Source organism: Pipistrellus kuhlii, unplaced genomic scaffold (assembly GCF_014108245.1).
Source record: "Pipistrellus kuhlii isolate mPipKuh1 unplaced genomic scaffold, mPipKuh1.p scaffold_m20_p_21, whole genome shotgun sequence".
NCBI classification, from domain to species: Eukaryota; Metazoa; Chordata; class Mammalia; order Chiroptera; family Vespertilionidae; genus Pipistrellus; species Pipistrellus kuhlii.
In genome coordinates, this window is record NW_023425520.1 from 532,783 (window position 1) to 554,092 (window position 21,310).

General features: G+C 60.9%; 2 protein-coding genes across 22 annotated transcripts in view; both read left to right on the plus strand.

The window, feature by feature from the left end:
• The window catches only part of MAST3 (microtubule associated serine/threonine kinase 3), a 36,627-nt gene extending 29,878 nt beyond the window's left edge, over window positions 1–6,749 (plus strand). For 16 of the 17 annotated variants that reach the window (XM_036450066.2, XM_036450057.2, XM_045585817.1 and 13 more), the window contains 6 exons: window positions 210–416; window positions 1,018–1,244; window positions 1,629–1,751; window positions 2,251–2,387; window positions 2,512–2,693; window positions 4,215–6,426. In XM_036450066.2, the coding sequence (XP_036305959.1) occupies window positions 210–416; window positions 1,018–1,244; window positions 1,629–1,751; window positions 2,251–2,387; window positions 2,512–2,693; window positions 4,215–4,735 (1,397 nt within the window). In that variant the 3' untranslated portion in view covers window positions 4,736–6,426. Of the gene's footprint in view, window positions 1–209; window positions 417–1,017; window positions 1,245–1,628; window positions 1,752–2,250; window positions 2,388–2,511; window positions 2,694–4,214; window positions 6,427–6,608 lie in introns of those variants that run through there. The other variant, XR_006742413.1, reaches the window with a different exon arrangement.
• Window positions 6,750–7,488: 739 nt separating this feature from the next.
• PIK3R2 (phosphoinositide-3-kinase regulatory subunit 2) lies at window positions 7,489–20,688 on the plus strand. 5 transcript variants are annotated; one of them, XM_036450071.2, is made up of 17 exons: window positions 8,469–8,612; window positions 9,707–9,737; window positions 10,709–11,430; window positions 14,321–14,413; window positions 14,718–14,768; window positions 14,849–14,980; window positions 15,064–15,274; window positions 15,674–15,759; window positions 15,900–16,008; window positions 16,097–16,195; window positions 16,323–16,503; window positions 16,589–16,714; window positions 17,956–18,098; window positions 18,317–18,493; window positions 19,009–19,080; window positions 19,254–19,424; window positions 19,664–20,688. In XM_036450071.2, exons 3-17 carry the CDS (start codon window positions 11,109–11,111, stop codon window positions 19,869–19,871), a joined length of 2,181 nt encoding a protein of 726 aa, XP_036305964.1. In that variant the 5' UTR covers window positions 8,469–8,612; window positions 9,707–9,737; window positions 10,709–11,108; the 3' UTR covers window positions 19,872–20,688. The 5 variants fall into 5 exon arrangements, with proteins under 5 accessions (XP_036305966.1, XP_036305965.1, XP_036305964.1 ...); XM_045585823.1 differs by having other exon boundaries at window positions 8,499–8,612; window positions 9,559–9,737; XM_036450072.2 differs by lacking the exon at window positions 9,707–9,737 and having other exon boundaries at window positions 8,464–8,612.
• Window positions 20,689–21,310: the final 622 nt, after the last annotated feature.

A 21,310-nucleotide genomic window follows, 5' to 3' on the forward strand; every position in this document is an offset into this window, starting at 1 on the left:
TGGCCCCCCAGGATGGGACTGGAGAGAGGGAGCTCCACGGGGGAGCTTGGGGTCGGATGATGGGGGACGGGCTTCCGGAGGAGGGAGCTTGAAGAGTGGCGCTGTGTGGGGGGAGGGTGCACAGGCAGAGGGAGCTGCCTGAGCCAAAGCCAGGAGGCTGCACTGTCCACACCGGTCCACCTTGACCCTCTCACCCTGCCAACCTCCAGCCGACCCCGCCGCCCTCAGTCAGACGCGCCTGCGGAGCAACTCCACGGGTGCCCGCCACTCCACGCCACGGGCCCTGGACGCCAGCCGGGGCCACCGCCTCAGGGGCCCCAAAGACCTGGCCCCCGAGAAGCCCAGGGCCCCCTCCGGCGGGGGCTGCATGCCCAAGTCTGCCTCCGTGTCCGCCCTGTCGCTCATCATCACGGCCGGTAACGCCCGTGGCCCTGCCTTGTCTTGGCTGTCTGTCTGTTCCCATTTCAGTCGTGGGGTGGGGTCTTCTCTGGCTGGGGTGTCAGGAGCAGGAGGGGTGTCCTTACGGGTGACGTTTGGCCTGAGCCCCAGGAGAGGGGGTTAGAAACAGGGAGACCCCTGGTGTGGCTCAGTGGATAGAGCGTCGGCCTGCGGACTGAAGGGTCCCAGGTTCGATTCCGGTCAAGGGCATGTATCTTGGTTGCGGGCACATCCCCAGTAGGGGGTGTGCAAGAGGCAGCTGATCGATGATTCTCTCTCATCGATGTTTCTAGCTCTATCCCACTCTCTTCCTCTCTGTAAAAAAATCAATAAAATATATTTAAGTAAATAAGTAAAGTTTACTTAAGGATAAAAAGAAAGAAAAGAAGGGAGTTTTAAAAAAAAAGAAAGAAAGAAACAGGGAGACCCGAGAGGCTGGCCTCCCTGGAGAGGGCACTGCCCGCGCCAAGGCCTGGCTCTGGGACATTGGAGCAGCAGCGAGGCAGCCGGAGGGGTCAGCCTGGTGGGAGGGAAGGCGCCCTCAGGGGCTGACCCACACCCTGACCCTCCTCCCTGCAGACGACGGCAGCGGCGGCCCCCTCATGAGCCCCCTCTCCCCACGCTCGCTGTCCTCGAACCCGTCGTCGCGCGACTCCTCCCCCAGCCGAGACCCGTCCCCCGTGTGCGGCAGCCTGCGCCCCCCCATTGTCATCCACTGCTCCGGCAAGAAGTACGGCTTCAGCCTGAAGGCCATCCGCGTCTACATGGGCGACAGTGACGTCTACACCGTGCACCACGTGGTCTGGGTGAGCTGTCTCGGGGGTGGGGCGGGGCAGCGTGGCTCTGTTTGGGGCTGGCTGTGCCCTGGCGAGGCGCGTCCTCCAGTCTGGGGGGTCTGGGGCCCCGGACGCAGAGCGGGGCCTCCCGGGTGTCTGCCATCCCTGCCAGTTGCAGGGAGAGGGTCGGGCACGGAGGACAGGCCGGACGGGGAGGCAGAGGCCCTTGGTGAGCGTGATGCTTAGGGCCCGTGCTAGCCAGTGCACCGTGGGCGGCTTGTCCTCCCTCCCTCCCCCCGGCCCAGGGCCTGGCCGTCCCTTCTCCACAAGGCCAGGGAAACTGAGGCAGCGTGCGAGGCAGCAGCTCGCTGGTGTCTCCGGCTGTGGGACCGCTGACCCTGCCGTCTCCCCCAGAGCGTGGAGGAGGGGAGCCCTGCCCACGAGGCCGGCCTGCGAGCCGGAGACCTCATCACCCACGTCAACGGGGAGTCGGTCCTGGGGCTGGTGCACATGGACGTCGTGGAGCTGCTGCTGAAGGTGCCGCCCCCCCTGTCCTCCCTCAGGGTCCCGGGACCCCCCACCCCCTGGCCTCTGCTGCTGATTCCCCCAGGTCTCCTCTGCCCACACTGGCTTCCCAAGCCCAGGCCTTGCACTCGCCTTCCCCTCAGATGAGGATGTGCTTTCCTCTTCGGCTCCTAACCTCACCCCGGAGCCCCTCCTCCCGGAGCCCTGGCTGACCCCGTGGGGTCTGCGCCATCCCCGCCCCCGTCAGACAGGTCCCCGGGGCTCAGGCCTGGGGGGGGGGGGGACCGGGAGGAGGGAGGCCCAGGGTGAGGAGCTCCTGGAAGCAGCATGCAGACGGCCCGCTCACTGGATGGGCACAGACAGTGGCCATGTGTTTTGGCCCAGGGCGTGGTGGATCGTTAGACGAGGCGGGCTGGGTGGGATCTGGGACTGTAGGACACACAGGAGACGAGAGGGTGGGGGTGCTCCCGGGCTGGGGCACACGGAGGACTCCCTGCCATCGCTCCTGCAGAGCAGCAACAAGATCACCCTTCGGACCACGGCCCTGGAGAACACGTCCATCCGGGTGGGCCCCGCCCGGAAGAACGTGGCCAAAGGCCGCATGGCCCGCAGGAGCAAGCGGAGCCGCCGGCGTGAGACCCAGGACCGGTGAGCGCCGGGCGTGTGCAGGGGAGCCCGGCTCGGCCGGGGCGGGGGCAGGGGGGCCTGGGGGCGGCATCAGGAAGCTCCCGCCGAGGGCAGGGCACCGGAGCACCTGGGCTCTCACCCACAGGCGGAAGTCGCTCTTCAAGAAGATCTCGAAGCAGTCGTCGGTGCTGCACACCAGCCGCAGCTTCTCGTCCGGCCTCCACCACTCCGTGTCGTCCAGCGAGAGCCTCCCAGGCTCGCCCACCCACAGCCTGTCCCCCAGCCCCACCATGCCCTGCCGCAGCCCCGCTTCGGACGCCCTGGCAGGTGGGTGCGCCCGGGAGCAGGCAGGGACGGGGAGGTGGGAGGACGCGTAGGAAGCAGATGATCAGAAGAGCCTTTCCAATTGCCCGGAGTCTGAGAGGCCACCTGGAGGTGGGCAGAGGCAGTGCGGGGACAGGAAGTGTGTGCTCAGCAGAGGGAACATCGTGAGTGAAAGGGTCTAGCCTGGAGGGATGTGAAAGCTGGGGGAGGCTGACGAGAGGACGTGGCAGGGTGGATCAGGCCTCAGAGCCGGGCTTAAATGGGCGGGCAGTAGGGAACCACAGAGGGTATGTGGGCCCCAAAGGGCATGGAGAGCTCGTTCTGGTGCGGGAAAGGATGGTGAGGGCCCCAGACTCTGAGAGGCTGAGGAGCAGCAGGGAAGGCCTCCTGGCCCCCCTGGGGATCCCAACTACTCTCCCCCTTGTGGGGCAGGGGTTATCCATGTCATCTCTGCCTTCCTAAGACCAAGCACCCTCTGGGGCTGAGGCCTGGGAGTGGAGGGGGAGCACTGGCATGGAGGAGGGCCCTTGTCGGGTAACTCTGGGGACAGTGGACAGAGGGACTGGGAATGGGTATCTTTAGCCCAGTGAGTAACGTGTCATCAGATGGGAAGTGGGAGAGTAAGAGCTAGGGCTTTGGCCCTGGCTGGTGTGGCTCTGTTGTCTGGTGCACTGAAAGATTGCCAGTCCGATTCCCAGTAGGGCACATGCCTGGATTGCAGGCTCAATCCCCGGTAGGGGGCATGCAGGAGGGAGCCAACTGATGTTTCACTCTCACATCAGTGTTTCTCTAAAAAAAAAAATCCTATATAATAAAAGGGTAATAGGCAAACAGACCAAATGGCAGAACAACCAATCAAAGCATAAATGCTAATGATATGCTAAGGCTACTCAACCACTTGCACTGACCACCAGGGGGTAGACAGTCAACCGGTTGACCAGTTGCTATGACGTGCACTGACCACCAGGGGGCTGATGCTTTGACTGGTAGGTTAGCTTGCTGCTGTGGTCTGACCAATCGGGACTGAGCAAGAGGGCTGGACACGCCCTGGAGCCCTCCCGTGGTCCCTCCCCGGCCCGATTGTGTACTGGTGCGGTCCCTCAACCTGGCCTGCGCCCTCACAATCCAGGACCCCTGGGGGGTGTCAGAGAGCCGGTTTCTGCCCCATCCCGCAGGCCACTCCCCTTGGGATGGCGCCAGATGCAGGGATGTGAGCCCATGGCAGGCACAGAGGGGCCCGGATGAGTGGGAGCAGCAGGTAGGAGCTGCAGGCGGTTGGAGCGGGTTTCGGCCCGATCCCTGCAGGCCACCCAGAAGGACCCCGTCTGTGCATGCACCGGGCCTCTAGTGAATTAATCCAGACCTAAGCCACGGGAACAGCCTGTGCAAACAACAAGAGGCGGGAAAAGCAGGCTGTATGGTCTGCGGAACATGTGGGCTTTGGCAGGTGCAGTCAGTTCCAGGGCCCTGCCTCCGGCGGGGGGACTGGAGGGCCATGGCCTGACCTTTCACTGTCGTCCACAGACACCGCGTCTCCGCCCAACGGCTCTCCGAGCTCCAGCAGCCCTGCCTCCCCAGCCACTGCTGGCCACACCCGGCCCAGCTCCCTCCACGGCCTGGCCGCCAAGCTCGGGCCTCCCCGCCCCAAGGCCGGCCGCCGCAAGTCTACCAGCAGCATCCCGCCCTCCCCGCTGGCTTGCCCGCCTGTGCCCGCACCTCCGCCCCGCTCGCCCTCACCCCTGCCCGCGCCCGCCCGGTCCCCACGGTTGCGCCGGGGCCAGTCGGCAGAGAAGCTGGGTGCAGGCGAGCGGCTGGAGGGGGAGCTGGGGCGGCGCAGCCGCGGGCCGGACTCCGAGCTGGTGGTCATGCGGAGGCTGCACCTGTCTGAGCGCCGAGACTCTTTCAAGAAGCAGGAGGCCGTGCAGGAGGTGAGCTTTGACGAGCCCCCGGAGGAGGCCGCCAGGCTGCCCGGGGCGATGCCTCAGATCGCCGTCGAGGGCGCCGAGGCCGTTCCCGGGGCCCTGGGGCCCACGGAGAAGGACTGATGCCTCCCACCTGGCCTCGCGCTGGCCTGGAAGTTGTGCGGTTTTTGTGCAAGGTTTTTCCAGTCAAGTGGCACCTGGACGGAGACGGAGCCGCCAGCCTGTGACTCCGGAGAGCAGGAAGCGTCCGACGTGCCTCTTGCTGGAAGGTGGAGTCCAGCACCTGCATGTTTTGGTGCCGTCAGTCAGGGGCTGTAGGGCAGGAATAGGAGATGAGGGTGGCACTGTAAATAGCAAATCCCTGTGAGTAATTTATTACTTTTTTTTTTTTTTTTTTTTAAGTATAAGAGGAAGTTTAGAAAGTTACAGAGGCAAAAGGAAGGCCCTGGAAAGAAAGGGGCTCAGGGAACAAGTTACAGAGGACAAGAGGGCCTTTGGGAGAGAAAGGTAAAGTAACTTGTTTGGGGGAAGAGGAGGAGGGAAGGGGCAGGCGTGCTCCCAGGAGGGAGAGCACACCGAATGCATTGCTTTTGGTCAGCGGTGGCCAGACGAGCTGCCAGGCCCTTACCCCTGGCATCTCGGACCCCATTTGCAGACCCTGCCTCTGGGCCTCTGCAGCAAGCACTTTGGACGAGTCCCGTGTGTTCGTGTTTTCTCGTTTTTCTGTATTTTTAACATTTTTGGTTTGTTTTTAAAGTTTTTTTTGTGTGTGTGTTTTACTTGATCCCATCCGTGATCCAAGACTCACCGATGGGGATGCTTGTTTGGGCCCAATTTGGATGTGACTTGGAGAGTCTAATGGATTCCCCTCCGCCACGAACAGAATCATCCCCAGGATGAGTGGGATGCTGGAGGCTGCTTCCCACCATCCCAGCCTCCACCTGTAGGCCAGCCTGGCTGCTCTGCCTGTAGGGGCTTAGGGGACATGGGAACTGGGGCTTTCATTGATGAGTAGGAGTTCGCCACCTCTAGTCCCCGGGGGACACTAATGCCTTAGCAGGCGGCGGCCTCAGGCACTGCCAGGGCAGGATGTCCACCCTGGACAAGATCTCACGTTTGATGCTGATCAAGGTGAGCCCTTGAGCATGATGTGTCTGAAGCACCCTCTGACAGCCCCCTCGATGTGTCAGAGCCTCCCCAGGATGAAACTGAGTCGAAAACCCAAATGGGGAAAAAAGAAAACCCAAATGGGGGTTAGTGAAGTCTGAGTGTGAGTCTTGGCTTCACTGTTTGGCTCTGGGAAAAGGGTCGCTCCACTCTGTGCCTGAGTTTCCTCGTGTTTACAAAACTAATCCCAGTAACTTTATTAAGCACCTACTATGTGCCAAGGTCTTTTACTCACGTCTTGTTCCTCGGCCAGCCTTGAGAAGGCTGGAGCTGGCGTCATCACCCCCATTTACAGACAGACATCGGAGGCCTGACAGGGCCAGAGACTTGTCCCACAATTGCTTGGAGAGAGCCATGCCGCCAGGCCCTGCCGTGGGCCTTGTCAGCAGGCGGGCTTGAACGCAGCCTGTCATACAGCTGTGTGACCCGTGGGGGTCTCTCGGAGCCCGTTTGCCGTGTGGAGGTGGCCGGCAAGATCGCTGTGCCCCGCGTGGTTCAGGCATTTCCCCGGATACTGCAGCCTGCTCTGCGTCCTCCCGCCCCTCCCCCAGCACTGCCTAGTGTTGGAGCTAGACCCGGGCTATGCATGACTTGCTTCTTCCTTCCATCACGGAGCTGACAGTGAATAAAGCCCACACTGACAAAGAGGAGGTCCACTGTCTGGATTTGTGACCCGGGGCCGGGAATGAGTAAGGGAAGGGGGTGGAGGTGGGCTGAAAACAGACCCTGGGCTCGAAGTCCTTTAAATTAGGTTTTGAATGCTGCATAGGAGTTCATTGAGGTGCTTTCTGGTGGCTCCTCTGGGCACTGCCAGGCACTGCCAGGGCAGGATGTCCACCCTGGACAAGATCTCACGTTTGATGCTGATCAAGGTGAGCCCTTGAGCATGATGTGTCTGAAGCACCCTCTGACAGCCCCCTCGACGTGTCAGAGCCTCCCCAGGATGAAACTGAGTCGAAAACCCAAATGGTTTTCGACTGCTGCCCTCTCCCTGTGAGTACCCATCCTGGGCTCTGCTCTTTAAAGTTTCATTCAGGCCGAAGCCGGTTTGGCTCAGTGGTGGAGCGTTGGTCTGCAGACTGAAAGATCCCAGGTTCGATTCCCGTCAAGGGCATGTACCTTGGTTGCGGGCACATCCCCAGTAGGGGGTGTGCAGGAGGCAGCTGGTCGATGTTTCTCTCTCGTCGATGTTTCTAGCTCTCTATCTCTCTCCCTTCCTCTCTGTAAAAACTCAATAAAATATATATTTTTTAAAAAAGTTTCATTCAGACACCCGCCCAGGGCCCTGAGCTCGGTTACTAAATAAACCATTCCTACATACTTTTTTTTAAAATATATTTTATTGGTTTTTCACAGAAAGGAAGAGAGAAGGATAGAGAGTCAGAAACATCAATGAGAGAGAAACATCTTTCAGCTGCCTCTTGCACACCCCCTACTGGGGATGTGCCTGCAACCAAGGTACATGCCCTTGACAGGAATCGAACCTGGGACCTTTCAGTCCGCAGGTCGATGCTCTATCCACTGAGCCAATCCAGTTTCGGCCATTCCTACATACTTTTTTAAATATATATATTTTTTTCATTGATTTCAGAGAGGAAGGGAAACATCAATGATGAGAGAACCATTGATTGGCTGCCTCATGCTCGCTCCCACACTGGAGATGCAGCCCGAAACCTGGGCACGTGCCCTTGATTGCAGTCAATCCGGGGACCCTTCTGTCGCAGGCCAAAGCTCCATCCACTGAGCCAAACCAGCTAGGGCTCCGTGTCCTTTTTATACTTGCTTGAGCTGTGCCCTAAAATCACCCCATCTCCACCCAAACTGAGCTCTGCCAAATGCGTCAGATGCTTACTGAGCTCTGCTCAGGGTCAGAAACCTCTGGCCACGCCCCCGTTCCCAAGCGTCTGAGGCCGCTTCCAGAAAACAGCTGTTTGCATTTGGCCTCGGGTTGGGCGTGTTCTCGCGCAAGCGGGGCCGGAGCTGGCTCAGCTGCTGCCAGACGCTCTGGGTTGCCATGGGAACGCCTCCAAACCCCGGCTCTTCAGATCACAGCTTTGGGTAGTAGCTTCTTCCCATATCCGCCGGCTCCGGTTTCCTGAACCCCGGCCCCCACCACCCACGCTGGAGCAGCCCATTCTTAGGCAATTTCCAGAAGCTGGCTGGCCATCTCTGGTTCTGAACTCCTAGGGCCTCCTTTGGGGCCGAGGACGCTCGGTTCTTTGCAGAAACTCCGCGGTCTCGAGGCTCAGCCTCGTCGCCAGTCCTATGGAGCTCTCTGAGCCAGTTACCGAATCGCTCGGTGTCTCCAAGCTCAGCCGAACCAGGCTTTAGGATCACTCCTCTGACCCGATTATGCTCGGCCGTTTCCGGGAAGGATCACTAGGGGACGTCAAAGCTCGGGCGAGCCTAGCTGAGCCCAATCTCGGGGTTAGTCGTCAGGCCCCATGGCGCTCGGCTATTTCCAGAGTCGCTCGGGTATCCCTGAAACCCACGGTCCGCTCCGGGTCGCCCACGTGACCCGGCCACGTTCGGCTGTTTCCGGAAATGGGGACTCTCTCGGGGACTCCCTACTTCCAGTCTCCAGTCCCGCGGGATTACGTTCGGCTCTTTCCGGAAGCGTTCCGGCGTCTCCCGGCTCCTCCTCAGCCACCCTGCTTCCGCCTGGCCCGAAGGCGCTCGGCCGTTTCCGCCGGGGGTGGGCCGGGTCGTTCGGAACCGCGGCGGCGGAGGCGGGGATCCCGCGGTGGCGCTGACGGCGACCGCGGTGGAGCCACTGCTCGGGCTCGGCTCCTCGTTACGGCCGCCTCGGCGTCGGCGTTGGTGGCCGCGACCAGTAAGTCCGGGCCGGCCGGCGTGACAGGCGGGGCTGGGGGTGCGTGCAAATGCTGGCGCCTCGGCAGAGCTTGGCCCGTGGGACCCGGGGAGACCACGGGAAGCCGGAGGCCTCGGACTCCACCTGGCAGCCGTGCAGCCACCGCACGGAGGGGGCGGATCGGGGGCCTCCAGGCGAAGATAAGGGACTGGAGCCTTGGCCGGGAATGGGGGGAGGCCCTGCTGGGAGTGGGGCGTCCAGCAGAGACGAGGGGCTCCGGGCATTATGTGAGCATAGTGAGGTCTGAGCGTCGGGATTCGGCTCCACTTCCGGGGGTCCACGCAGGCCTGAGTGTGCGTCCGGACACTCATGAGCACGCAGGCCCTGCCTCCAGCCGCAGAGCCCCTGCCAGGCCTGGCCCCGCCACCCCGCCTCTTGGATTAGGGGAGCCTCGGTCCCTGGTGTGCACACCGGGCGAGTGCAAACGAGTGCAGACAAGCGAATCCAGGCGGTTTTCTAAAGGTCCTCTCTCTGGACCTGTTTCCCCACCTGTAGCATGGGGATGCAGGGCCCAGGGAGTGGGTAAGTTGGGGGGCCCCGGAATGTGGAGCCTCTGCTCTCTTTTCCGCACCTCCCGGGCTCTCGGTGGTGGTGGTGGAGGAGGAGGTGGTGGAGGAGGAATGCCCCTACCCTCTAACCCTCTGCCCGGCAGGCAGAGTCCTGCGTGGTGGTCGGTGACTTTCTTAGAGCCATCTAAGCAACTGCCCACTTTCAAGTGGCCAGTGCCTGCTTCTGTCTTTAGTGGGGACCTGCCCTCTGGAAAAGCACCCCCACCCCAACCTCTAAGAAGGACTGAGCCTGCAGAGCTGATACTGGGAATGTGTGTTTGCTGAGCCCTGTCTCCCTGAGACTGGGGACTCCTGGAGGTTGGTCATCAGCGGGCAAACAGCAGCCTTTCCATTGGCAGCCGCACTGCCCTCCTGCCACCCACTGTTGGCCCCGGGGCTAAGGTCTTCCCAACCTCCCACCGACCTGCTTATGCCCTGAGCACCTACTGCGGGCCCTGCGCTGAGTCAGCCAGGACTCCTGTTCATCTGTTCCTGTCTCCTCTGCAGAGATCAGACCCTTTGCCCGTGGGAAGGTGGGGTGAGTAACCTGCTGGGACCTCCTCTCCTACCTCTTTGTGCCCTCCTGTCTCCTGTGCTCCGCTGGCCCGATCCCCGCTCAGGGGTCCCACCGCACCCTGAGCGTTACCCGCTCTGAGTCTGCCCAGCTGGCCATGTGGCTGCTGCCTTCCCTCCATCCTGGGCCTTGAAGTTAGGCACATCTGGGGTTTTGAGTAGTGGCTTCCTGGCAGGACAAAGACCTTCCCGCCCTTAGCCTCAGTTTCCCCATCTCTAACAAAGCTTGTTTACCCGGCATACAGTACATCTGGGGCAGATACCCCAAGGAACAGCTATTATTATTTTTTATACATATATATTTTATTGATTTTTTACAGAGAGGAAGGGAGAGAGATAGTTAGGAACATTGATGAGAGAGAATCACGGATCAGCTGCCTCCTGCACATCTCCTACTGGGGATGTGCTCGCAGCCAAGGTACATATCCTTGACCAGATCGAACATGGGACCTTTCAGTCTGCAGGCCAATGCTCTCTCCCCTGAGACAAACCAGCTTCGGCAGGAACAGCTATTATTATTATTTTTAATATATATTTTATTGATTTTTTTTACAGAGAGGAAGAGAGAGGGATAGAGTTAGAAACATCTGTGAGAGAGAATCATCCATCAGCTGCCTCTTGCACACCCCTTACTGGGGATGTGCCCGCAACCAAGGTACGTGCCCTTGACCGGAATCGAACCTGGGATCTTTCAGTCCGCAGGCTGACCCTCTATCCACTGAGCCAAACCGGTTTCGGCAGGAACAGCTACAATATTATTGCACCCACTTTACAGCTGGGGAAACTGAGGCCCAGAGAGGGACAGGAAATAGCCCAAGGTTACCAAGCGAGTCAGGGGATTCCAACCTGGGATTTGGGCCTATCTCTGGGTTGGGGGTGGGAGGAGTCCGACCGGGCTTATGCGGCCTTGCCCTTTCCTTTCCTGTCTCCCCCCAGGTCAGCAGCCCCTGGTCCCCCGCCGAGCATGGTGACAGCTGGAAGGACCGCCAGCCTCGGGCGCCTGTGGCCTACCGCGTGAGAGAGTGAGCGGCAGGCCCGGCCCAGCCCTCCGGATCGAGGGGGCTTCGCGACGACTGAATGACCAGAGCACTCACTGGCGACCCCTCCCACCAGTGGACGAATGATGGGCGGAGCCACGAGTGACCCTTCTGAGGGTCATGGAATAACGACAGGAAACAAGGCATGAGCGTCCCCTAGAGTCACCTGTAACTTCCTGCTGGAAATAGAGGTCCGAGCACCTCAAGCCAACCCCGTGGACCCTCCTGGCCCCCACCCAGCGGATGGGGCCGCTGGGGCCCCGAGCGGCCACCTGACCTTACAGACCCTCCCGCCCACCATGGCCGGCGCCGAGGGCTTCCAGTATCGGGCCCTGTACCCGTTCCGCCGGGAGCGGCCGGAGGACCTGGAACTGCTGCCCGGTGACGTGCTGGTGGTAAGCCGGGCGGCCCTGCAGGGGCTGGGTGTGGCCGAGGGCAGCGAGCGCTGCCCGCAGAGCGTGGGCTGGATACCCGGCCTCAATGAGCGAACCCGGCAGCGCGGCGACTTCCCTGGGACCTACGTGGAGTTCCTGGGGCCCGTGACCCTGGCCCGGCCCGGCCCGCGCCCCCGCGGCCCCCGCCCGCTGCCTGCCCGGCCCCAAGAGGGGCCCCCGGAGCCAGGTGAGCAGTAGGCAGGGACTCTGTCAGGGATGTGGTGGGGGGAGGGGGTCCACTTAGACCCTCAGTTTCCTCTTCAGTAGGCAAAGCTGCCTCTTCCCGGGAAGGAATAAGGACGTTTAGTCCGTTGACAAGTGTCCAGGGCCAGACGCAGCTGACAGAATCGGGAGCACAGGGGTGGACACAGGCCTGGCCTGCCCTCAGGGGCCTGGTTCAAGAAATGAACAGATGGTGATTCGCTGACCACAAAGGCTGAAAGGAAGGAGCCGGGGTGAAGGGCTCTAGGCAGTGGGCCTAACAGGACAGAGTCCATGAGGTGGGGATGTGGTGGGTTCAGGGAATGGGGGCCATGCTTGGGAGACATCCTGGGATTAATTTGGAAGATTGTGGGGAGTTTTCAGTAGCATTCAGAGGCTCAATTTAGCTTCATTCTGTGGTTTGTAGCCAGGGTTCCTTGAGGCACCCCCTTTGTTACCCTGATTTTACCTGGTTTCAAAATGAAGGGCGCCTTGAAACCAAGAAAGGGTGGTCGCTCAATGGAGGCCATACAGCAGGTGCAGTGTGAGGACATCATTCCCTCCGGAGAGACCCTCAGCCACACCCCCAGGCTGTGCTGGGGGAGAGACTCGTGGGCATGTGTTGAACTTGCTGTTTGCTGGGCGGGGTCCGTGTGTGTATGGGGCGGGGTTCTACCATGGAAATCACGGGTCTGGTTGTGGGGAGGAGACTGATGGGTGCTAGTGCCCAGCATGGTCTGCTCCGGCCTCACAGCAGCCCAGGGAAGCCCATGGACAGATGGGGAGGCTGAGGTGCAGGGGAGTCCGGGCACTCAGGACCACCCAGTGAAGGCAAAGGGCCTGGATGCACCGTGGCCCCCCCCGCACCCCCCGGGACCTGCCTGGTTTTGTGCCAGAGGGACCCTGACGCCCACAGCGGGTGGAACGGGGGCACTAGGGCCGTGGGTGACTTGGGACTTGCAGCATCTGGTGTCTCCAGGGCCTGGGCCCGGGCCCCGTGTTGGCCTGGAAGAGCAGGAGGTGGCCCCATCCGGGCTCCCAGCCAGAATCTGCCTCTCTCCCTGGTAACAGCCGCCTCCCTCCCCTGCCTGGCCTGGGTCCAGCCTCCACACACATCCCTGCTCAGGGCAGGAGCCCTGCCCTCCAGATTTTCCAGGCTGGGTGCCTGGGTGTGGAGGGGCCACTCTCAGACTCAGTTTCCTCATCCGAAAACAGGGAGAACTGGTCTCTTTGTGCCTCAGACCCTGCCTCAGCGGGATCCTGGGACCCCCCCCCCCCCACACACACACACACACACCACCCCGGGGAGCATGCTGGGGTGCGCTGTTTCCTCTATGCCACCCCATGCGGGGTGCCGAGCACAGCTCCCCAATGTCACCGGGGCTGGTTGCTCCCTCTCTGAGCCTCAGGTCCTCATCCATAAAACGGGTGACGGCTGTTCTGATGGAGCCTCCCTCCCCGTGTCACAAACCGGTCACCGAGCCGTGGCAGCCCCTCCCTCTCGCCCCTTGTTTTATCTTCCGGCTTTTTCACAGGAGCTGGGCCTTTCTCCAGCTTGAGGCACCACCTGGCCCATCACTCAGCGAGGCCCACAGGCCCCTGCTTGCCCCTGCTGTGTGCCAGGGCGTCCCTGCCGAGGGCCAGAACCGCCTCAGATGGTGTCTGTGCAGGCGGAGCCTGGAAACAAAGGGCCCCTGGGAAGCTCAGAGCCTGAGGGGCTGGGCCAGGGAGGCCCCTTTCCCTGGGAGGGCGGGGCGGGGTGTGTGTGTGTGTGATTTCAGCATTTTGAAAACGGGGAGGTAACTTTTTCACTGCAAAATGACTTAGAAAGTAAAGGTATGTCTTTGGACTGAGGAGTTCTGACCAAGATGGGGATATTTTCTGTTTAGACTCTGCCCACCACGTTGTTAAACTCTGCCCACCACCGAAAAGGAAGAGGGAAAGTCTCTCAGTTGAGGAAACTGAGGCACGGGGAACGTAGTTCCTGGGCGGAGGCTGCACAGGGAGCCGTGGCTGGGCCCCAAACCTGTTGTGTGAGTTTCCGGGGCCACAAACTCCCACAAACCAGGTGGCTCCCAACCGCGGGAGCGGGTTTTCTCCTGGTTCCGCGGATCCGAAGTCCAAGATCAAGTGTGAGCAGGGCCACACACCATGTGCGGGATCTCTTCTGCCTCTTCCGGCTCCTGGTGGCTCCAACATCCTTAGCTTATGGCCGCCACGTTACCCCAACCTCTGCCTCTGTTGTAACATGGCTTCTCTCCTTTTTTTTTTTTCCTTCTTCTTCAATTTATTTTAGAGAGGGAGGAAGGGAGCAAGAGAAACATCCATGTGAGAAAGACACATCAACAGGTTGCCTCCCTGTATGCACCCCAGCCAGGAATTGAACCCACAACCTAGGTATGTGCCCTGATGAGGAATGGAACCCTCAGCGTTCCGGTTGATACTCCAACCAACTGAGCCACACTGGCCCGGGCACATGGCTCTTCTTGTAGCTGCCAGTCATTGCGTTTAGGGCTCCAAACCCAAGATGATCTCATTTCAAAATCCTTCCCTTCATTCTACCTGCAAAAACCCTGTTTCCAAATAAGGTCACAGTCACAGGTGCTGGGGGTAGGCTGTGGGCCTCATTTGGGGGGACACCAATCAAACTCCTACGCTTGGTCTGAGGTGGTGTGACTGTCTTCACCCAGAAAACGGTTTGCCACTAACGTGGTCCTCCCGCCCTCAGCCACAGGGCCCCTGGCTTTCCCTGGCTAGCGGTCCAGAAGCCAGGCCCCTGCCTGAGCTGGGCCCTGCCTGCAGCTGCCCCGGCTGAGATGCAGGAGGCCAAGAGGGTCTTTCTGGGGATCCTGGCAACATGCTGTCCCCCCTGCCAGGCCTCACACTCCCTGACCTGCCTGAGCAGTTCTCCCCACCCGATGTGGCTCCCCCACTGCTGGTGAAGCTGGTGGAGGCCGTCGAGCGGACAGGTGAGCCTGGGCCTTGATGCGACCCCTGTGTTCCGCTTGCTTAATTCCGGTGACGGGCGACTCATCCCTTAACGGGCTGCTGGGCTCAGTCTGCACGGGAGAAGGCTGAGTTCGGGTGCTCCCCGCCTCCTTGAACTGGGGGAGGAATGACTCCCAGGGGAGATGGGACTGCCCTTGCCCTTGCGTGTGCTGCGACCTCTGCCCCCCTCCCCCTCCTTTTATTTCTGGGAGGTGGAGTAACCACCCTCCACCTCCATAAGGTATCAGAGCAGCATCTGACAGCCGTCTCCCTCCTCCCCCCCAGGGCTAGACAGCGAATCCCTGTACAGGCCCGAGCCGCCGGCCCCGAGCACAGGTGAGGGCGCACTTCAGCGGGTGGGGGGACAGGGCGTCCACCCTAACAGCCCCTCAGACATCGCCCTCCTGCACCCACAGACTGGTCCCTGAGCGACCTAGAGCAGTGGGACCCGGCAGCCCTGGCCGATGGCATCAAGGGCTTCCTCCTGGCACTGCCTGCGCCCCTCGTGCCGCCGGAAGCGGCTGCGGAGGCCCGCCGGGCCCTGCGAGGTGAGCCTGGTGGGGGGCCCTGGGCACGGAGGGGCCGGAGCGTACGATAGCCCGGCTCATCCCGCTTCGCTGTCCGTCCGCAGAGGCCACGGGGCCCGTGGGGCCAACCCTTGAGCCCCCGACGCTGCCGCTGCATCACGCGCTCACGCTGCGCTTCCTGCTCCAGCACCTGAGCCGGGCGGCCCGGCGCGCCCCGGCCCCGGGTCCCGCTGTGCGAGCCCTGGGCGCCGCGTTCGGGCCTCTGCTGCTGCGGGTGCCTCCCCCGCCGCCGCCGCCAGGGGGCGCACCTGTCGGGTGAGCAGCCAGCGCCTGGGGCGGGAGGGGGGGTGGGGGGGAGAAGGGGAATAGCAGGCACCGCTGCTGTGATTGGGGTGGAAGAAAGGCTAATAAGGGGTGAACCTGGGCTTCAGGAAGACCCCCTCCTCAGAGGACCTGGGGCCTGGACCCAAGGAGAGGCACCTGTGTGGGGCCTGGACCTTCCCTTCTAGGTGCTGGGCTCCGTCAGGTTCGGGGTATTTATTGAGCGCTCACTGCGCACACACAAGCCGCAGTGGCTCCCCACACCTGCCTGCGTCATCTGCCCTGCTCCCCAGCCTTCAGGTGTGCTCACACAGGCATGCAAGCACATCGAGGACCATGTGCACACACGTGTGCAGATACCCCTGCCTGCTCACTCCCCTCTCCTCCCCTCAGGACTGAGCCCAACCCCGACTTCCCAGCCCTGCTGGTGGAGAAGTTGCTTCAGGAGCACCTGGAGGAGCAGGAGGTCGCACCCCCAGGTGAACCCCGTTTGCCTCACCCTCTCTTACTGTTGGAGGGGGTGAATGAAGACAGGCCCCGCCGGCATCAGCAGGCTCGGTAGCGGGGGAGCCGACCACGGCCTGGAACTGGTGTTCACTGTGATTGTTCTGTCCTCCAGCTCTGCCACCCAAACCGCCCAAAGTAAAGCCCGCCCCCGCAGGGCTGGCCAATGGGGGCAGCCAGCCCTCCCTGCAGGACGCTGAGTGGTACTGGGGTGACATCTCCAGGTAGGGTTGTGGGGTGGGGGCCATGTGGGAGGCAAGGCCTGGAGGACGGGGTCTCCAATGGGTGCCCCAATCCTGGGTGTCCCCACAGGGAGGAGGTGAATGACAAACTCCGGGACACCCCTGACGGCACCTTCCTGGTCCGAGACGCCTCCAGCAAGATTCAGGGAGAGTATACCCTGACCTTGAGGTGGGGGCCTGCCCCTCGGACCTCTGGGGTGGGAGGTGGGAGAAGGCCATGTACGGTGTCAGAGCCAGGACACCTGGCAGTCAGGCTTGGGGTCCTGGGTGGTGACGCCCCCTCTTACCCACCCCAGGAAAGGCGGAAACAACAAGCTGATTAAGGTCTTCCACCGCGACGGGCATTACGGCTTCTCGGAGCCACTCACCTTCTGCTCCGTCGTGGACCTCATCACCCACTACCGCCACGAGTCCCTGGCCCAGTACAATGCCAAACTGGACACACGGCTCCTGTACCCCGTGTCCAAGTACCAGCAGGTCTGGGGCCTGGGCAGGAGCCAGAGAGGGTGGCCCCGGGCCTGACCGCCCAGGTGGCCTCACTGGTCACCCTGGGTGTCCTCAGGACCAGATTGTCAAAGAAGACAGCGTGGAGGCAGTGGGTGCGCAGCTCAAAGTCTACCACCAGCAGTACCAGGACAAGAGCCGCGAGTATGACCAGCTCTACGAGGAGTACACGCGCACCTCCCAGGTACCCCGGCCCGCGTGCGGCCGGGCACGGCTGTGGGCACAGGCAGCCACTGCAGGTCACAGCGCGGTCACTTAGCACCAGGAGCGGCCCTAAAGCATAGAAACAATGTACATGGTGGCTTTTGTTTTTTAATATGCTTTTATTGATTTCAGAGAGGGAGGGAGAGGGAGAGAGACAGAAACATCAATGACGAGAGAATCATTGATCGGCTGCCTCCTGCATGCTCCCTACTGAGGATCGACCCTGCAACCCGGGCATGTGTCCTTGACCGGAACTGAACCTGGGACCCTTTAGTCTGTAGGCTGACGCTATATCCACTGAGTGGTACCAGCGAGGGCGTACGTGTTTTTATTCTTTTTTTTTTTTTTTTTTTTTTAAGAACAAATGAGATGATGCTAGTCAGCCTCAGGAGCAGCTGGGCTAGGACATGGGAGATGTTTCGGTTAACCTGTGCATCTCTCAGTATCTCAGTTTCCCCATCTGTAAGCTGGAACTGTGTGTTTTAATTCCTTCTCCGTCCCCTTCAACCTAGAGGTTATTTACAGATAAATAACTATAACTGTCTGTCTAATCCGACAGGAGTCTGATGGATTAGACAGTCAGGAGGTCACATTAAAGAACAGCATCTTCTAAAATAGGGAAGGGAGGCTTTCTTACTCTGGAATTGTGTTGAAAAGATGTTTTGGCAAGTTGAGAGGCAGTCTGCTCAGACCAGATGTCCCTCTCGGGCTGGGAATGGCTTACTTCCCCTGTGGTCCCTAAGGGGTTTCTTTCTTTTCCTCTTCTTACTGACGCGTCTGCTGGCTCTGAGTGGACAAGATGCCTGCCTGGGATCTGTTAGGAGCATCATGACTTGGACAAGACGTAGGCTCCCTGAGTCTTAGTTTCCCCATTGATATTTCTGACTCTGTAGGAGGCTGTTGGCAGGCTCTGTGACATGGCGCGCGGGAAATGCTTAGAACAGCATTTACTCAGAAGGAACCGCATGAACGGTAGCAACTAGATTTATCATTGATTCTCAGCAGTGCTAACAAGTCTAGGCGTTTGTAAGGTGCCCAAAGGAGGTTATCAAAGAGGAGTGTGTTTGGGGAAACGGGGCATTGAAGGTTGAATAGGAGTTCGTCTGGCGCCATAAGAGCTAGAGGAATGGCATACGTAGTGGATGGAACAGCTTGAACCAAGGGTTGGGGTCTGCCGTCTCCCTCATGCTAAGGTGATGCTAAGAGTCGCCCCTCCTCCAGGAGCTGCAGATGAAGCGCACCGCCATCGAGGCCTTCAACGAAACCATCAAGATCTTCGAGGAGCAGGGCCAGACCCAAGAGAAGTGCAGCAAGGAGTACCTGGAGCGCTTCCGGCGTGAGGGCAACGAAAAGGAGATGCAGAGGTGAGTCCTGCTCCTCTGCCCCGCCCCACCCCACCCTATCTAGTGGGAAAGAAATAGAAATAGAGGGGGCAGCTGGAATTCCTCAGGGAGGGAGGGTCAGTTGAAATGGGCTTTGAAGGCTGAATAGGAGTTCACCAGAGGAGAAATCGGGGAAACAGCATGTGCAAAGGCTTGGAGGCTGGGAGCCATCCACAGCCTCCGAGCCACGCCTCCCCCAGGATCCTGCTGAACTCAGAACGGCTCAAGTCCCGCATCGCCGAGATCCACGAGAGCCGCACGAAGCTGGAGCAGGAGCTGCGGACACAGGCCTTGGACAACCGGGAGATCGATAAGCGCATGAACAGCCTGAAGCCAGACCTCATGCAGCTGCGCAAGATCCGAGACCAGTACCTGGTGTGAGTGCCCCGCGCTTGCCCGTGACCCCAACATGAGGACCTGGGCAAGGGCTCTCTTCCCGCCTGGGCCTTCGATGCTTGCCTGCACCTGCTACACGCCCGGCACTGTGCTGAGCAGCCCTGCACGCACGCATTTTGTCTCTCCAAGGCCTTTGTAAGCTTTCCCCTTTCCAGCGAGGAAACCTGAGACGCAGAACAGATAACCGCTGTGCGTGGGAAGGCCCATAGCACTGTGTGCAGCCCCTGAGGCGGAGTCTCTGGTGGGGATATGACCCTGCGGGTGGCCCGCGCTGGAGGCTCCACCAGGGTTAACAGAGACAGAATAGATAGGGGGGTTCCTGGCAGAGCCAGCCAGGCTCCTCTACCTTCAGGCTGCCCCTTGTGGCAACCGGTGGTATTGGACCCAAACCCACCCTCCTGGGTCAGCTCTTGCCTCGGGGCTGGCTGGACTGGACTGGACCCCTGTGGTCTGGCCCTGCCTCTGCTGCCCCACCCACCTTCCCTTTTCCTCCCAGATGGCTCACCCAGAAAGGCGCCCGGCAGAAGAAAATCAACGAGTGGCTGGGAATCAAAAATGAGACTGAAGAGTGAGTGACCACGTGAAGGGCAGCAGGGAGGGCTTCCCGGGAGAAGGGCCGCTTGGGTGGGTTTTGCAGAATGAGGAGGAGTTCGCCAGGAAGGCAGTGCTGTGGTCCGGGTGGCAGGGGGCCTCAGAGGCCGGCGGGTCTGTGACCAGCGCCCCTCCCCGCCTCCCCCACAGCCAGTACGCGCTGATGGAGGACGAGGAGGACCTCCCCCACCACGAGGAACGAACCTGGTATGTGGGCAAGATCAACCGCACGCAGGCTGAGGAGATGCTGAGCGGCAAGCGGGACGGGACCTTCCTCATCCGGGAGAGCAGCCAGCGGGGCTGCTACGCCTGCTCTGTGGTGTGAGTGCCCTGGGGGCGGGGGCCCCTGTTCTGCCAGGAGCTCTTCCTGAGCACCTCCTGCGTGCTAGGCTTCGGGGAGACAGCTGGGAAGAAGGGATTACTGGGGGTAGGGGAGGAAGCTGGGACAGTGTCCAGGCCAGAGATGTTGGGGGCTGGACCAGGTCAGGGTCTGAGAATTGAGGGAGCGGCCGGGGGAGCCCCTGGCGTGCCCCCCTGACCGCCTGTTTGCTCACCCACAGGGTGGACGGCGACACCAAGCACTGTGTCATCTACCGCACGGCCACCGGCCTGGGCTTCGCGGAGCCCTACAACCTGTACGGGTCCCTGAAGGAGCTGGTGCTGCACTACCAGCACACCTCCCTCGTGCAACACAACGACGCCCTCACCGTCACCCTGGCTCACCCCGTGCGGGCCCCGGGCCCCGGGCCGCCCCCCGCCGCCCGCTGACTCACACAGAGCAGGACTCCATCTGTCTGTCTGTCTGTCCCTCTTCTTTGTGAATCTTTCTCTGTCTCTGTCTCTGTCTCTCGCTTTCTCTGAGCCTCTCTCTTCCTGTCACTCTTTCTATCCCCATCTCTGTCCTCTGTCTCTCTCAGTCTCTGTTTGAGGAGCTTACCTCCTCCGCCCTCTGTCGCCTTCCCCCATGGGCACTGCCCGCCCCTGGCTCTGGCTGCTCCCCCTGCCTGGACCTGCCATGTTTACAAAGGCCCCAGCCTGGTGCCCTGATTTTTAAGCCATAGACCCGGGGCCGGGCAGGAGGACGGCAGGAAGGAACTTCGCTGGGCCTCTTCCAAGAACCTCCGCTGTGACACTGAGGGCCGGGCGGGTCCCGACGCCCCACAGACACAACTTCCCCCTCCAAACCCTGAAGTGAAACCCGCACCGGTTTCCCCCCTGTGGAGCTGCTGCCCAGAAGCCCTCCTCCCCCAGAAGCAAATGATTAAAAATAACCTCAAGCGCTGGGCCCCGCCTAACCCCGGGCTTCCCGGGAACGGAACCGAGGCCACCGCTGCAGCCTGGGCCGGCGACACGCACGGCCGCCCACAGCCCCTCCGCTCCACGCCGCCTCAAGGCTCCTCCTCGATCATGCTGGTTCTGATTTTGTTCCCTTGACTGTAAACCCATGTCCTCCTCTTTTGGGACAAGAACCCCGGTTTTCTATGCTGCCATGGACACCCCCGCGCCCCCCTGCCTGCCCAGCGAGGCTGGCAGGCGGGTTTTGTATGGTACGCTGACACTGATGTGGATATAAAACATGGAGCTCGGTGGGTGCTTCTGTTATCGGTGGGCCTTCTCCGTGGCCACCAGGGGCCCTGGCATTCACGGGGTCACACAGATGGGCTTGAGTTTAACCCGGGCTGCCCGTGAGGGCCCACAACCCCACCCCCCACCCCCCAGGGTAGCTGCTTATGTCCAGAGAAGTTGAGAGACCTGACCTCAGCAGGTCACACAGCAGAGAGGTTCAAACCCTGAACTCTAGCTTGATCAGGGGACCCCAGACTCCAACCCAGCTCTTGACTGGCCCCCTAGGTTTGAGTCCCAGCCCTCGGCCACCGGCCATACCCTGATGTGTGACGTCCCTGTTGCCAAGTGCGATAGATAGTCACAACCCCTCCCAATCCACCCAAAGAGCTTTCCCCGTGAGCCGGGGCTGTGTGTGAGTCCATCCAGAGCTGTGAGCAGGTACTGAAAGGTCAGCGTGGTGGGTGGTGCACGTGGCAGGCTGAATAGCCATCTCCGGTGGTGACTAAGGAAAACGGAAATTATTTAAGGGAAGGGGTTGGGGATGAAATGTCCAAAGGGAAGGGCTGCACAGCGCTGAGCCACGGGGACTCTGGGTCCTGATGGCGGCGCCCAGTGGCTCCAGTTCCATCTCTGTGTGCAGC